The 18,169-nt window shown below is 37.4% G+C and overlaps 1 protein-coding gene across 1 annotated transcript; it reads right to left on the reverse strand.

The window, feature by feature from the left end:
* Nucleotides 1-4,580: 4,580 nt before the first annotated feature.
* Nucleotides 4,581-5,213, reverse strand: LOC140861640 (secreted RxLR effector protein 161-like). The gene has a single exon (XM_073264663.1). It carries the CDS (start codon nt 5,211-5,213, stop codon nt 4,581-4,583), a length of 633 nt encoding a protein of 210 aa, XP_073120764.1.
* Nucleotides 5,214-18,169: the final 12,956 nt, after the last annotated feature.

Genomic DNA, 18,169 nt, shown 5'->3' on the forward strand with positions numbered 1-18,169 from the left:
CATTCGGAGTAGCCATTATGACGACATTCGGAGTAGCCATTATGGTCGGAGTAGCCTGTACCGACGCATGGTGAAGGAGGGCAATAAAAGTCATAAATTTCGGAGTAGCCATTATAACTTATTATGACTTTTATTGCACTGGCAGGAATTACAATTAAATTGATGCAACAGAGAACTAAAAGATGACAATGACTTAGACACAACTAACTGACATAAGACTCGATCATACGGGTGACCAAGATGACTATGCCAGACAGGCAAGGAAACGATAGAGGACGAGAATGCTAGTGGTGGAGAAGGTGTGGATGCAGACCAGGAGTAAACACCGCCTTTAAGTGGACCCTGATGGAGAATAGCCCCGGTTTGAGGATCCTTCACCTGAAAGGCAGTAGAAGAGAAAACAACAACAACATCATTAGATTTTCAAAGTTGAGAGACAGATAAAAGTTGCTTATTAATGGAGGGAACACAAAGGGCATGTGGGAACTCCAGGGATCACGAATTAGAGGGGGGTAAGAGACAACCTGCATGAGTGATGGGAACGCCAACACCATTACCAACAACAACACCATCAGAGCCAACATAAGGAGCATGCATGGAGAGATTGGCAAGATCAGATGTCACATGATGAGTGGCACCAGAATCAAGGATCTAGTCAGAGGGAGAGGATGGGGTAAGCGTGTAGGCAGCAGCATGGAAGGTAGGCGGGCCAGGGTGAGGCTCATGCGTAGGTGTAGAAGCTGGCAGATACTGAAAATCTGGACAGCGGGGGCAGAGTGGCCCTGACGAATATAGAGCTTGCAGCGCCCAAGATACGGGCACGGCGCACGCTGACCAGGCACCAACTGGTTGGGATTCGGCGGTGGCCGAGAGGGCCAGGAGCCAGGATGGCGGCAGACGGCAGTGGGTTGCGGGATGGCGGCAGATTGCGGACGGCGGTAGGAGCCATTAGAGCAGATGGAGGATAGTGCCATGGCTGGAAGGGGGACGGTAGCATCCCGGCGAGCAGTAAGATGAGCTTCATGATTGAGGAGTTTTTCATGTAACTTTTCAAATGAGATTGCAGTGTCCCGTGCCTTGATGGCATTGACGAGTTCCTTGTAGTCATCATCCAGACCATGGAAAACCTTGATGGTAAGGTCCTCGATATCAAGAGGTGCATTCATGAGAGCGAGTTCATCAGCTTTGGATTTGATGAACTGCATAAATTCAGTAATGGACTAAGAGCCCTTTACCGGATTTCAAATTTGCATCTTGAGTTGAGTGTTGCGACCACGAGAGGGCTTGCCATAGGTGAGGGCAAGAGTGTTCCAGGCGGCAGTAGAGGTGGTGGCAGTTGCAATAAATGGAATCAATGAAAGAGACATCGATCCAATGATGATATTCAGGATCAACTGGTCTTGGCGGATCCACGAGGTATACTCAGGATTGAGAGAGTGAGTAGCGGCGGCGGCGGCCGTGGCGGCGGTGGTGATGGTCTTGTTCGGACAAGGGTGAGAGCCATCAATAAAGCCAAGGAGATCATGACCTCTGAAGAGGGTCGTGAACTGTAGTCGCCAAGAGAGGTAGTTCGAAGAGGTGAGCTTCAAGGGCACATGAACAACAACATTGAAGGAGATTGGAGAAGAAAAAGTGCCGGTGGCAGCCATAGAGTCGATCGAAAAAAAAGAGGAAGATTTTTCGATGACTGGATAGCGGCGGAGGCTGGAGGCTAGGGTTAGCGTTTATTGATGTAGGCCGTGGGCTCTTGATACCATGTAGAAACTAATGTGAGAATTATATTTTTCATATATCTCAATAATGATATAGGATATTTATATACAACAATAAAGACTAAATAAATACAAAAAATAAAAAATTACAAGATAAAAGAAAACATAATATACAATAAATATACAATATATTCTAATAGAACACACCTTCAGCGCCCCCTAACCCTATTTTTGCCTATGCAGAACCCCGTTTATCCGGCCCGACCCATGTATTAGAACGTTTGAAGATCCGTTCTACCAAACCAAATCCGAAGTAAAATTTTGGTTACATCAATATAATCATCGAACAAAATAAATTGACTTTAAATATTTTCAAATTTTTCACCAATAAGTGTTAATCTGAACCATGTCTATAATAAAAAATAATGTTTTTGACATAAAAATAATTTTTTTATGAGTCAAATAAATAAGAGATCTGTCTTACAAAATTAACTTTTTCCTTCATTCATAATTGTTTTTGTGTTTTCTCTAACATCTTACTATCTTATACTATATTATTATAGTAGAGACACTTTAATCAATTAATTGATGAAGTTTGAGATGCAATTACAATTTTATCCTAACTTAATTTTTAACAAACTAAAATTAGTAGACAAATTAGTCATTTGATATGATCTCCTCTTTTTTTTTTTTTTATTCATTAGATGTTATCTTATTTACCAAAATGACACTCACTATCTTTTTTTTTTTTTTTTGTATTTTAAAAATTTTAGATTGGATAATTATCACTCTTAAACTTTTGAATCTAATTCATAATGTAAATTCTAAAAATAACATGAAAATAAATTAACATAAGAAAATTTATTTATATGCACGCATCGCGTGCAAATGACGCTAGTATAATTTAATAACATGACCTTATTTAGTTGATCATTAGATGTTATCTTATTTACCAAAATGACACTCACTATCTTTTTTTGTATTTTAAAAATTTTAGATTGGATAGTTATCAGTCTTAAAATTTTGAATCTAATTCATCATGTAAATTCTAAAAATAACATGAAAATAAATTAACTTAAGAAAATTTATTTATATGCACGCATCACGTTGCAAATGACGCTAGTATAATAATAATTTAATAACATGACCTGAAAAACAATTTCACTAATTATTACTATAGAAATACAAAGGAAAAATTGTGATTATCACCTATGTAGCATATGAAAGAAATTATTACTTATTAAATAAAAGGTCTTTACTACCCAATATTTTAAAAAATCTGACACATTTTCCCCATTTGTAGAGAGTTTTACACCTGATTTTTTTAAACGCGAGGTTTAAAAGATTATTGATTTTTTTTTTAAAAAAAACACGTTACATGTTTTTTTTTGGGTTTTCACGTGGTGTTGAGTGCTATCTGCCCAAAATTCTCCTAGGGTTTCTCAAAAACTCAGTGAGAGTGTGTGTCCTACGTTCTTGTAGGTTTGTCGTCTGATCAGCGTTTCACTGTTGATCTGGGCGTGTTTGTTTTCCTTCTCAAGAGAATCAATCTAGCATGGATCCGGAGGAGATAACACGCCCGGTGGAAGAGATAAAATTATCTAATACTGATGATCCAAAGGTTCTGATTATGGATGAGGAATACAAAGTTGGCAGAGACCGGATGAAATTCTGCCTTGCGGCTAAGGTTATCACTGTCAAAGCGGTTAATCGAGAATAGTTTCGCACTCATATCTCTCGAATTATGCAATTGAAGAGGAAAGTGAAGATTGAATTTCTGGGGGAATAACACGTTTATTATTGACTTCACGTTAAAGTTGATAGGCTACGAGTTTTAAATGAGGGGCCGTAGAGTCTCATTCAAGACTTTATTGTGATAAAGGAAATTAATGAACTTGAGGGCCCGTTATATGTGAATTATGATGAGATATCTATATGGGCTTAGTGCCATAATATACCGTTCACATTCTTGAATAAGAATACGATGGAAAAAAATTGGAGCGAGGATTGGGGTTGTCGAAGAAGTGGATGAAGGAGTACGAGGCACGTTGTTGGGAAGTTTTGTTCGAATAAGAGTACACATCAATATAACTAAGCCTCTGAAGAAGTATATATGTGTGGGCATCGAAGGAGGCGATGAGGACATCTTCATTTTAATTAGTTACGAAAGGCTACCTGATTTCTGTTATCATTGTGGTATTATTGGGCATTCGTTTCGTAACTGTAAAGATGTAGAGGCTGGTCAATCAAAAATGGAGTTTGGAGGTTGGATGCGGGAAAAAGTGGGAGGATTCAAAGGGAAAGGACGGTCTTCCCCACAAAAGTCGTCTAGTCCTCATCCTAACAGTAGGGCAATTGTGATGAGACCAGTAGTGTCAAATGACAAACATCAACCGCTCCTCAAAAGGAAAACCAGAATGGGGAGCATGGTGATCGTCAATGAACAATTATGATGAGATGTTGGAGGCTTTTTTCTGTTTAATATAAATACTCAACAAAGAATTATGCGGAGCAAAGAAAGTACGGGAAGAAAATGATGAACATTGAATTATTTCATTGCATTAACATCAACACATTTTATAGGCAATTGGATACATGGAATTTGAAATCAATTCCAACATATGCAAAAACATTGCCGTGTCAAATTTTATGATGGCTAGCCTATTGAATTCAACCAACACATTGTCTACCTATTAAATGGTAGGTGAAGTTTGACAATTAATACAAAGGGACAAATATTCATGCTATTAAAACGTGCTAATTCAACTTATGAAGGCAATCAACTCACGTCTAAAATCTAGGTGACAACTTTGACAATTCAACATATAATCATGCATGCAAATTAATATTATTATTTTACACTCCTCTTTAATTTATAATGCATATGCGATTCTTGAAGTGTTCCAATTTTTCTGAAGATACTGGCTTTGTGAATGGATCTGCTATTTGTTCTCCAGTGCTAACAAAAGTCAATTGAATTTCACCATCATTGACAAGATTTCTGATGAAATGGTGACGAAGTTCTATGTGCTTTGATCTGGCATGAAAAACTGGATTTTTCGTCATAACAATAGCAGACATGTTGTCACAGAATATTTTTGTAGGACTTTTTGGCTCTTGTTGTAAATTTTTCAAAATTCTTCGTAGCCAGATTGCTTCACAAGCAGCATCAGTAGCAGCAATATATTCTGCTTCGGCAGATGAAAGTGCAACTGTCTTCTGTTTTTTAAAAGACCAAGAAATTGGTTTTGTACCAATACAGAATATATATCCAGACGTGCTTTTCCTGTCATCCACTGATCCAGCCCAGTCACTGTCAGTATAGCCAATTAGGCTATTGTCATCTTCTCTGGTATATTTTATACCATTATTTTTTGTTCCTTGAAAATATCGCAGTATTCTTTTGGCAGCGGAAAAATGAATTTGACTTGGGTCACTCATGAATCTGGATATCATGTTCACGGAATGAACAATATCTGGTCTGGTGTTAGTGAGGTACATTAATGAACCCACTAAACTTCGATAAATTGTTGCGTTGGCCTTTTTTGCTCCATCATTTTGCTACAATTTTTCATTTAAGGCCATTGGAGTTGTGACAGGATTACACATAGACATATTGAATTTTTTCAGCAAATCTTCTGTGTATTTTTCTTGAGAAATAAATATTTCTCCTTTCTTTTGTTGCACTTGAATGCCAAGAAAATATTTCATAAGGCCCAAATCTGTCATCTCGTATTCTTTCATCATGGCCTTTTTGAATTCCTCGAGCATCACATGGTTAGTGCCAGTATATATCAAATCATCAACATAAAGGCACACGATCATAAATTCATTTGTACCTCCTTTTTTGACATAAAAAAATGGCTCACTTGGGCTTTGATGGAATCCATTGTTGATGAAGTAACTGTCGATTTTACTATTCCATGCCCAAGGTGCTTGTTTCAAGCCATAAAGTGCTTTGCGGAGGCGATAAACCATGTTTTCTTTGCCTTTTACTACGTAGACATCTGGTTGTTCTACGTAGACTTCTTCTTGCAATTCTCCATTTAGAAAAGCTGATTTGACATCAAGTTGATAGACTGGTAGTTCCTTCTGAGCAGCAATAACAAGTATAATGCGAATAGTTTCCATTCTCGCCACAAGTGCAAATGTTTCATTATAGTCAATCCCAGGCTGTTGTGAGTAGCCTTTTGCAACAAGTCGTGCTTTGTGTTTTTGGATTGATCCATCTTCATTGAATTTATTTTTGTAGATCCACTTTAATCCGACCACATATTTATTTTTTGGGAGATCAACCAAGCTCCAGGTTTGATTTTTCAGAATAGTGGTCATTTCATCATCCATGGCTTTTTTCCAGATTTTTTTTTTCACGGCCTCTTCAAAATTATGTGGTTCACAAGAGAAAAATGCAACATTTGATAAATAATAAATTTCTCTTAGTGAACGTACCTTTCTCACAGGGGATTCTGAATCAGAATCTGAGTCAAATATATTTTGGCCGCGTACTGGATCCATTGTAGAACTTGCACCAGAATCTTCTGTTTGTTTTGATTCAATGGAATTTTTATTTTCCCAGTCCCATGCTTTCATTTCATCAAAGTGTACATCTCTTGAAATTTTCAACTCGTTTGTTTTTGGATTAAACAAACGATAGGCTTTTGATTCATCACTGTAGCAATAAAAATATATTTTTCACCTTTTTCGTCGAATTTCTCTCGTCGTTGTGAAGGAATGAGAGAATAAGCCAGACATCCAAAAACTCGAAGGTGTTTGATTTCTGGTTTGCGCTTGTGCCAAGCTTCGTAAGGAGTTTTACTTGGATTGGCCTTGGTAGGTGATTTGTTGAGGATGTACACAGCAGTATTGACAGCTTCAGCCCAAAAGGTATTGAGAAGACCTTTTGCTTTCAACATGCTTCTGGCCATTTCGACAATGGTTTGATTTTTTCTTTCAGCTACACCATTTTGTTGAGGTGTGTAGCGAGCTGTCAACTGCCTTCGGATTCCTTCTTGACTGCAATAATTTGAGAATTCTTTAGGCAAGAATTCCCCACCACGATCAGTTCTGAGTGTTTTGAGCTGAAGATTGCTCTCTCTTTCAACCATCTTCTTGAACCGAACAAATACTGCAAAAGCTTCTGATTTTTGCTCCAAAAAGTACACCCACATCATCCTGCTAAAATCATCAACAAAAAGAAGAAATTTTTTTTTTTTTTTGAAATGATGATGTCCTTGTTGGTCCACAAATGTCCGCATGTATCAGTTCAAGAGGTTGTTTTGCTCTCCAAGCAGTCTTAGGAAAAGGTAATCGATGCATTTTACCATATATACATTCTTCACGTGTTTGGTCCAAAAGTTCAATATCAGGGAGTCCAATCACCATGTTTTTCTGTTTCAGCAGTCTCAATCCATGGTAGTTCAAATGTCCATATCTCAAATGCCATAAAAGTGATTCTTCAGATTTTTCAACATTTAGTGAGATATTATTTTCCAATGGTATTGTCAACGGAAGTACTTTGTTCGGAGACATTTTAATTTCCGCAATCAGTTTCTTATCTTTGTCCCTTATTTTACATTCATTTTTTTCAAAATTAACTGAGTAACCATTTTGAGTTAATTGTCCAACACTCAGTAAATTTGAAGTAAGATCAGGGACATATAGGAAATTTTCAATAAATTTTGTGTTACCTCCCTTTGTCCTCACGGCTATAGTTCCTTTGCCTTGAACAGGTTGCATTTTTCCGTCTCCCATCTTGACTTCCGATGAGAAATTTTCATCAAATTTGATGAAGTTATCCTTGTGTCCTGTCATGTGATTACTGCAACCACTATCCAAGTACTACATATTCAAGGAATTATTGGTCATGTTCATACATGAATAAAACATGATTTTTTGATCGTTCTCCTCCGTGAAGTTGGCTTCGTTTCCTTCATTTTTTTGTCTGTGCCAACAGTTTTTATAAGAGTGGTTTGGAATTTTACAAGTTTTGCATCTACCCCAATAATTTTTTGATTCATGACCCGGTTTCTTGCAAACAAAACAAGAAGAGTTAGAATTGATATTACCACTGCCTCTTTGATTGTTGTTGAAGCGTGGTTTTCCTCATCCTCGTCCACGGTATCTATAATTTTTGAATCCTCCTCTTTGTTGAAATTGTTGGGATGTGTTTGATTCTCCACCTTCATATTTTTTCTTCTCCGCAATTTTGAGCTTGGACTCAAAGGCTTGCTCAATGGATGGTCCAACGAATTTACTCATCCTTTTTTCATGGGCTTCTAAAGAACCCATCAACTCCACCGTCGTGAATTTTGATAAATCTTTTGATTCTTCAATTGCAGCCACAACATGTTCAAATTTTTGTGGCAAGCTCCGTAGGACTTTTTCAACAATTTTCTTGTCTTCGATGGTATCTCCGTAACTTTTTTTTGATTGATTATTTCAACTACACGTGAAATAAACGTGCGGATATCTTCATTATCTTTCATGGCTAAATTATCAAAATCTCGCCATAAAGATTGAAGCTTGATGGAGATAACTTTCTCGGACCCTTGAAACTCCATTTTTAAAATATCCCAGGCTTTTTTGCAATTTTCGGCACCCATGATTCTGGGAAAAATGGATCGATTTACGCCTTGTTGGATGAACAATAAGGCTTTGGCATCTCTCCTGATATTTTCCCGGTACTCTTTTTGCTTTGCTTGAGTCCACGTGGCCAAGGTTTCGGCATCTGCTAGTTCTGGTATACCATTCTCTACTATCTCCCAAAGATCTTGAGAGATAAATAGAGTTTTCATCTGGACTCTCCAAAATTCATAACTTTCCCCATCAAATACGGGAATAAGTGTAGTTAATGAATCTTTAGACATTTTTTGTATCAGAATATTTTTGCAAAGGAGAAAATGAACGTGGCTCTGATACCACAATTTTGTTGGGTACCAGAATATATATTGGTATGCAAGGATTTTAATGAACAATTATGATGAGATGTTGGAGGCTTTTTTCTGTTTAATATAAATACTCAACAAAGAATTATGCGGAGCAAAGAAAGTACGAGAAGAAAATGATGAACATTGAATTATTTCATTGCATTAACATCAACGCATTTTATAGGCAATTGGATACATGGAATTTGAAATCAATTCCAACATATGCAAAAACATTGCCGTGTCAAATTTTATGATGGCTAGCCTATTGAATTCAACCAACACATTGTCTACCTATTAAATGGTAGGTGAAGTTTGACAATTAATACAAAGGGATAAATATGCATGCTATTAAAACGTGCTAATTCAACTTATGAAGGCAATCAACTCACGTCTAAACTCTAGGTGACAAATTTGACAATTCAACATATAATCATGCATGCAAATTAATATTATTATTTTACAAGGTAAAGGCTGCAAGAGTATTGCAACTGTACATCGAGGGGGGTCAAAGCTCACAACCAAAAGAGAGTATGCAGATTGATATTTATTTACAGGAGCCTTCGAGTGGAGGGGATAGTGTAAAAATGAAGAGGAAAAGCCCCATGCAATGGAAAAGGCCAGCTCGAGAGCATTTGAGTGCTAAAGGAAAAGGCTGATGGATGTTAGCATAAAACCAGGTTCCAAGAGGATTGACTTGGAAATGGAGGAGGGAGTATCTCTAGAGAATCCTAGAGAAAAAAGAGAAAAATGGTGAAGTGTCACAATGAGTGCATTGTTTCGGCGGAGGTTGCTGTGATGCAACCCCGTCGCTCTCCATGATTTGTATTGTGTGGAATGTTCGGGGGCTTGGGAACCATCGGGCATTTCGAGAACTGAAGCGGCTCATTGCCGATAAGAAACTCTCTCTCTTGTTTCTATGTGAAACATGCAAGAGAGATTTAAATAGAAATCAATGGATGTATTCGCTTGGCTATTCGGGGTGTTTTACAGTGGATAGTCAAGGGAGAAGCGGCGGATTGTGTTTGTTATGGCGAGAATTGATGGAAGTTACAATAAAATCGTACTCTTCGGGACATATAGATAGTTTGGTGAAACATAATGACAATCAGTGGAGATTTATAGGATTTTATGGAAATCCGGTTACAAGCCTAAGGTATATGTCGTGGGAGCTTTTCAGAAGGCTGGCAGATATGAAGGATTTTCGGGATGTTCCGTGCATAATTGGGGGTGATTTTAATGAAATTTGTTATGACAGTGAAAAGGTCGGGGGTAATCTGAAGTCGACAACTCAGACAACAGCATTTCGAGAGGTGTTTGATGAATGCAATATGCAAAGCTTTCACTGTGAGGGGGAAATATTTACCTGGGTTAATCGACGTAATCATGATGGGTTGATTTTTGAAAGGCTGGACATATTTGTTAGTACATTGGAGTGGCGATTGCTGTATCCACTGGCTACTTGTAATTCGTTGGATTTCTATTACTCGGACCATAGAACGATATATATTGAGTTGAGAATCGATAGATGATTGATAACTGTGTTTGATATGCATATTTTTGTGATTGTTTTTCATGCATTCATATGTTATTGTTGTTGTTTTATTTAGTTTTAGCATATTTCATGCATATTGTCTGCATAATACTTCTCTTGGTTTATTTTGTAGGATAATTCAATGAAAAATGAAATTTTGTATAGTTTTACACTCGCTCGAGCGCATGTTTTACTCGCTCGAGCGAGGCGAAGAGAAAAGCAAAAAAATCCCAGAAGTATTCTTGCTCGATCGCACATTGTGCTCGCTCGAGCGAGATGCGCGTACAGAATTTTTATATTTGGAAACTCTTGCTCGGGAAGGTATCATCTTTTGGGGATCCTTGGACACTTAAATACCGATTTTTCCATTAGATTGAGGGTTACACAACACTTGAAGAGGCAAGAGGCGGCTACAATTCATCTTCCAATCTGATATGAATTTAAAAAGCTATCGAAGATTCATATTTTTACAAGATTTTTCTCATAATTTTCCATCAAGAATTGAAGGGTTTGGAATTCATGTGAATCAAGTTGGAGAGCATGAGAGCCAAGTTGGAATGCATGGAGCTCGAGTTGGAGGACTGAAATTATCTGGAAACTTTAGAGACATCCAAATACAATCTTCACTACCCAAAATGTATTTTAGGATGTTATGAAGCTATGGTTAAAATTTTGGCTCAATCCGACAGCTAGATTTTGAGATATGAATTTTTGAAGAATAATGCACAATTCGAACAGCTTCAGAGCCTAGGCTCCAGTTTCAAGCGCCTAGGCGCCAGTACGGGATTTTCACACAGTACGACATGTACTGTGTGTTTTTGGGTTTTTGATTATTATTTTATTATTTTGAGTATTTTTTTATTATTTTGAGTATTATAAGTCTACTAGGAAACTTTTAGATGATATCTTTTGATATCTTTAGTTTTATTTTGTTTTATCTTTTATTATTTTGTAGTTGTATTATAAATACAACATATACAATCATTATTGAATACAACAACAATGAAGATTATTGAATATTGATTTTATCAATTATAATTCTTTCTAGAATTATGACAAAGCTTTGCTTTGTGTATCCAAAAATCAAACTTATCAAAGTTTCATAAAATTTGTGGCGTTTGTCAATTGATTATATTCGTGGATTGTCAGAGACAGGTTCCTCTGAAGGTTCCGTTGAGATCGATTGTTTATTTCGTGATTATCTGTTGCTGGTTTCAATGTAAATTAGAGGTGGATATCCAAAAAAACTGTGATTATCTGTTGCTAATTTCATTGTAAATTAGAGGTGGATTTTCCAAACTTACTTGTTTCAAAAGATCGGGACAACATTATTGAGTCTTTTTGTTATTGAACTGAGGGTGCGATTTTAATATAGTCGTGTTTGCTTTTCATGACATCCAAGATTATTATCACAATCTGTTCTTCTTCTTTTATTTTTATTTTTGATTTTTAGTTTATGTTTTGGATTAAAAACATTGATTGTGAATCATGTTAGACCTTGAGTAGTTCTTTTTTTTTTCGAGCAAGGCCACGTGATTGGGCCGGACAAATTTATGTAGAAAACTGTTTGTTTGTGATTTTTCAGACTTAATTTTATTTTATTGATTGTCAGATTTATATTTGTCTTGTGAATAGCCTGATCAACTCTTTGCTTGCATGTTAATCGGTTCCAAGTCGACAGAGGAGAAATTGATTTTGATCATTCTGATAGTCAACACATGGTAAAACCGACTAGAAATAAAATTCGGTTTCAGTGTGCGGTTTAGGTGAAAACTGAATTCTCAAAGATCTTCATGCGTTTAAATTTGATTAGAATTACGAAAAATTAATCCGTCAATATTTGAATAGGTTTGATTGTTCTAGAAATAGACCTTTGAACAAGTTAGGAGAATTTCTGTAATTTAAGATTAAATCTGAGTCCTGAATCTACTACTTGTTACATGTTTTGTCTGGTACTTACATGTCCTTGATCGAACTTTTCCCATATTTGAATCTAATCCAAGATTTTTGCTGTGTTTTTTATTGAACTTTAGTTGCAATTTAATTTCTTAGTTAAAAATATGAAATTTCATCACCTTTTTTGGTCAGTCTAGATTAAGTAGGAATAATCATATTTTGGTACTCAAACATATACATGCCATGTGGTTTCGACATCTGGACCTTTGTTCACTATCTATTACTTGACCTGGTATGCTTGCTCTTAGATTTTTATCACACCAATTTAAGCGGTCAAGTTTTTGGCACCATTGCCGGGGACTGTTTTGATATCAGAATTTTTATTTCACTTGAGATTAGACTTTATTTTAATTTATTTTATTAAATTCTGAATTCTCTTCTTTTCTTGGTGATTTTTCAGGTACTATCTGTTGTTCATACATAGAATTCGATCTAGAGAGTTACTACCACTTTATTTAGAGATTGAATGCACGCTCAACAGGATCCGAAAGGCCAGGATATCTATCAATCTTGAACTTGAGATAGAATCTGAATCAGAGGAAGATATGGCCGATAATAGAACTGTTCTTGATTTTATTCGTCCACCTACTGAAGGCTATGGCTCTAGCATCGTTCGCCCTGCTGTGGAGGCAAATAATTTTGAATTGAAGCCTTCAATTATTCACGTGATTCAGTTGCAAGCAAGATTTGGAGGCACATCTGTGGAAGACCCCTACGCTCATTTGGAGCATTTTTTGTTGATCTGTTACACTTTCAAGGTTAATGGGATAACATCTGATGTAGTGCAACTGAGGTTATTCCCATTCTCTCTACAAGGCGAAGCAATGAAGTGGCTGGATGATTTGCCTGTGGGTTCTATCCCTACGTGGATCCAACTCGTTCAAACTTTTTTGAACAAGTATTTCCCTCCTACGATGATGACAAAATTATTTTCTGACATCATCTTGTTCAAGCAGAAGGAAGCTGAATCTCTTCATGCAACATGGACCAAATTTAAAAAGATTTTGAGGATGTGTCCTCAACATAATCTTACTCAGAGCCAGCAGACTCAGACATTTTACAATGGGGCTGATCAGTCTGTTCGATCCATGTTGGATGCTGCCGCCAATGGAAGCCTATTTGGGAAGACACCAGCAAAGGCATGTGAGATCATTGGGAACATGGTTGAAAGCAACATAGGATGACCGGATGTGAAGAAGGATAAGATGGCTGGAGTTCTAGAGGTCGATGCTTTAATGGCCATGAATGCTAAGATCGACTCTTTGACACACTAGATGGCACTTATGAAAACAATGCCAGCTAATCAAATACAGGGACATTAGACAGAGGAACAACAATTGTTTGAGGTGGAGGCGGCTAATTTTGCAGAATACCAAGGACGGCAGCCGTACAACTCATACAAAAACACCTACAATCAAAACTTGCAGAACCAACCTAAGCAAGAGGTGCAGAAGCTGAGCTTTGAGGAGATCATGATGAAGTATGTTGCGGGAACTGAGGCAAGACTAGAGAATCAAGAAGCTATGTTGAAAAAAAAAAGTTGGAGACTCAAATGTCCCAAATAGTAACCCAACTTTTGACTAGAGCACCCGATTCACTACCAAGCAACACTGAAACAAATCCTAGGGACGTGAATGCTATCATGGTCGTGACTAGATCAAAATCTAAGGAACCCGAGAAGAATATCGACGGAGATGGAAAAAAAAGAGGACAATCGCAACCCCACACCACCATCGCCGCCTACAGGTAAGAAAGGTAAGAAAGTAGATTCTATGTTAGGGTTGATATTGATATATCTACTTTACCTTTTCCCCAGCGAGCTAAAAAATTATTATTTGATCATCAGTTTAAAAAGTTTCTTGAAATTTTCAAGAAACTACATTTTAACATAACTTTTGTAGATGCTTTAGCTCAGATTCCGAATTATGCCAGATTTCTGAAGGACTTACTGAAGAATAAAAAGAAGCTGAACGATCTGACACAAGTCCCAATTAATGAGTGCTCTGCGGTGATCCAAAATAGGCTTCCACAAAAATTTCAAGATCCAGTGAGTTTCTCTATACCGTGCAATATTGGTCAATTTTCTATTGATAATGCATTGTGTGACTTAGGGGCAAGTATCAATTTGATGCCTTATTTACTTTAAAAGAAATTAAGTATGGGGGTGATTGAACCCACTACCATCTCGCTTAATCTTGCAGACCGCTCTATCAAATATCCTAGAGGGGTAGTAGAGAATGTATTAGTTAAAGTGAAGAAACTAATTTTCCCTGTTGATTTTGTCGTTCTTTACATGGATGAGGATTATGAGGTTCCTATGATTTTAGGCCGTCCGTTTCTTGCTACTAGTAGGGCTTTAATTGATGTTGAAAAGGGGAAGTTAGTTTTAAGGATGAATGATGAGCAAGTCGTGTTTAATATGATGAAGTCGGCTAGCAATAGCCAAATATCCAAATTTTGCTCTACTATGAATTTTCTAGATGTGGTCCATGATTTTATTGATAAAAATATGCAGGCTCAGCGGTACGAAAGCATCAATCCCTTGCACAATTCTTATGGAAGTGAAGCACGTGGCAGTCACGGGGTTGATCAAACGTTATTCAAGCGGGTGGATGAGCCACCATGATTTTGCCAATGACAGAGCGTTGTAGTCGGGCTATAAACTATAAATTTAGCGCTCACTGGGAGGCAACCCTGTGTTTTTTTACCTTGCTCTTTATTTTAGTTTTGGTTTAGTTTATTTTTATTTTGTTTTTGCTTGATTCTTTCCCATGTCAGTTGCCATGCCTGCCGATATACCAATCCTACTGCTACCATCCCAGCTGATACTGCCGAGAATAAAGCGGACGAATTTATAACCAGGGGAGTGTTATTTTTGTTTTCATTGTGTATTTGTTCGTTTTGCATTCTGTTCATTGTTTCTGAAGCATTGAGGACAATGCTTTAGATAAGTATGGGGGTGTTGTTTAGTTATGTTTTGTTTAATTGATCATTATGTTGTGCATTCATTTGGTTTAAGTTTATTGCATATAGTTCGTAATCATGCATAACATTATGTTATTGTGCTTGTGTTGTGTGAATGAGTAGAATGATGAATGTTTACCTATGATGATAGAGTTGTTAAAATTGTTTTTTTGTAAAAATGTTGCTTTTGATTGAACATGAGAAGCTGTTGGTTGAATCGTGAATCATTTTAAGCACGCATGTTAGACTGGTGTAGTTGTACCGAAATAATTGATGAAGTTCGTGTTTGCTTGACCATTGCACGAAAATAGGTTTTTGTTGATCATGATAGTGTCTTTGGATTCCTGATTATTTTATGACATTGCATGTATGGCCTTGGGCGCACCTAGAAATTTTTTGACAAAATTCTTTGAAAAAATAAGTTATCTCCATCCGGGTTACGAGCAAGGGATTGAAATCCTAATCCTCTGTTCTTGACTAAGTATGCGGATTCCATGGGGTTAAGAATTTGAAAATTTTAAAATAACAATTCCATCCGGGCTTGGAAAATGATTGAAATTCTAATCAATATTCCATGGCTAAGTTTGCGGGCTTAATGGGATTGTAGCTCCATCTGGGCTATAGATGAGGGATTGAAATTCAAATCCTATCTTAGTTATATCTAAGTTTGCGGGTAATTATTGGGGCTTAATAAAAATCGGGTATAAAATCCGGAGGTGTGTAATTAATCTCAAGAAAGTACATGTTTTTGTTTGAGATTGTTGGGATGAGAGAGTGCTGGATTGTGTCACTTGCGTTGATTTGTCATAGGTCGCTGAGCACTCTTATGATAGATTCTTTTGAAGTTGCATGAAATTGGAATGACATGGCACACACACACGTTTATGTTAAACTGACAGTGTATTGTGGACAATCAGAAGTTGTTGTGGTTTTTAGTTGTTGAAGTGGAACTTATCTGAGGCTATTTTGTACATGATTCAGTCTTACTTATGTCGTTGTTGCATATTGTTTTTGTATGTCTTGCTCGAGGGCGAGCAAAGCTTAAGTATGGGGGAGTTGATAACTGTGTTTGATATGCATATTTTTGTGATTTTTTTTCATGCATTCATATGTTATTGGTATTGTTATATTTAGTTTTAGCATATTTCATGCATATTGTCTGCATAATACTTTTCCTGGTTTATTTTGTAGGATAATTCAAGGAAAAATGAAGATTTGGACAGTTTTACACTCGCTGGAGCGCATGTTCTGCTTGCTCGAGCGAGGCCGAGAGAAAATCAAAAAAATCCCAAAAGTATTCTCGATCGAGCGCACATTGTGCTCGCTCGAGCGAGAAAGACGGATCAGAAAAATCTTTGGAATAGAGCTATGCTCGCTCGAGTGCACGTTGTGCCTGCTCGAGCGAGATGCGCGTACATAATTTGTATATTTGGAAACTCTTGCTCGGGAAGGATACTATCTTTTAGGGATCCTTGGACACTTAAACACCGATTTTTCTATTAGATTGAGGGTTACACAATGCTTGAAGAGGCAAGAGGCGGCTGCAATTCATCTTCCAATATGTTCTTCTTATTTTCTTTTTATTTTTTATTTTTAGTTTATGTTTTGGATTAAAAACTTTGATTGTGAATCATGTTAGACCTTGAGTAGTTCTTGTTAGAACCTAATGGGGGGATTTAGGTTCTAATGACAACTTTAGCAATTTAAAGCGATTATGCAAATACACAAGTGGAAGACTTAAAACAATCAATAATAAGTGCGGTAAATAAATGCGTAATGTAAATAAAGCAGTAAAAGAGATAAGAGATGTTTATGGAAGTTCGACGATAAATCGTCTACTTCTTCCCTTCTTGGTTAAGGTTGATTAACCAAGGATCCACTAGCACTTCGAACGTCTTGGCCTTGATGGCTCCAAGGATAATCGTACAACTTAGCACGATCATCGCGCCGATACAACTCGATATACTTGGCCTTAAGGGCTCCAATGATAGCCTCAAAAATAGCACAATATACTTGGCTTCACACTCAAGTGTTTACAATGATCGCACAACCAACTCACAAATGATTTTTACAAACAACTCTCAATTTTTGAGCGAATATATTGAATAACTCTTGATAGAACACTTTGAATGAGAGGAGATGCTTGCAAGATATGAGAGTGAATTGGGATATCTCAATTGGCTTGGAATGACATCTATTTATAGTTGCAATTTCGAGCAGGTTCGGATCCTCCGAATGGGTCTTTGGGTCGTCCTAACTTGTCTGATTCAAATTCAAATTTCTGCGGCTGGTGAACTTTTCGGGGGGGCCGAACTCCTCTTTGGGTCGTCTGAACGGCTGCATTAAATTCATTTCGACAAATTTCTTTCGACAAAATCTTCAGTCGCCGTAAAGTAGTTCGGGTGCTCCGATCATAACTTTGGGGCGTCCGAAGTGTGCATTTTGTAGTAGCCCGTACCCAGATTTAGTGAGTAACTGTTAATTAATCCAATTAACATGATTAAGGGAATTTCTATTGGATTAGCGGAGCCCAGAAATGGACCCAAAATGATCAGATATGGTCCGGAGAGTCAGGCAGAACGGATGCAATGTTCTAGGAATGGAGGCAACGTTCGTGCCAGCTAGAATGCGTCACTGCTTATGCACTTGATGTTGACGTTCGGACGCAACGATGAAGAACGGAGGCAACGATGGAAAATGGATGCAACGATGGAGGAACGGACGTTCCGTTCGTTGTCTATAAATAGAGGTGCCGAGATTCATTTCCAGGCACACCGATCATCTCTCTTCTCTCGATTCCTTGGTCTTCCAGCTTAGATCTAGGGAATTCTAGGCGTCCCATTGGGAATCCGGAAGTGGCATAGCAATCCAGGCATCGTAGCGGAGCTGTGGCCTAGTTTTGAGGCAAGCGATAGCAAAGGGCTGACGACGGACGCAGATATAGCTTTTGCTTCTTAAAAATATTTAGGAGTATGCAATAGCTTAGTTAAGGCTTTTAGAGCACTATAATGATATTAGTATCATTTGGCATTGCAGTGCGGATTATAGGCGTAGACCTAGAGCTGGTAGAGCGCGCCTAG

This window comes from Henckelia pumila, chromosome 4 (genome assembly GCF_033568475.1).
Source record: "Henckelia pumila isolate YLH828 chromosome 4, ASM3356847v2, whole genome shotgun sequence".
NCBI classification, from domain to species: domain Eukaryota; kingdom Viridiplantae; phylum Streptophyta; class Magnoliopsida; order Lamiales; family Gesneriaceae; genus Henckelia; species Henckelia pumila.

Bases quoted from the DNA above. Each gene is read 5' to 3' on its own strand.
- LOC140861640 (XM_073264663.1), bottom strand. From the start codon at position 5,213: ATGTACCTCACTAACACCAGACCAGATATTGTTCATTCCGTGAACATG.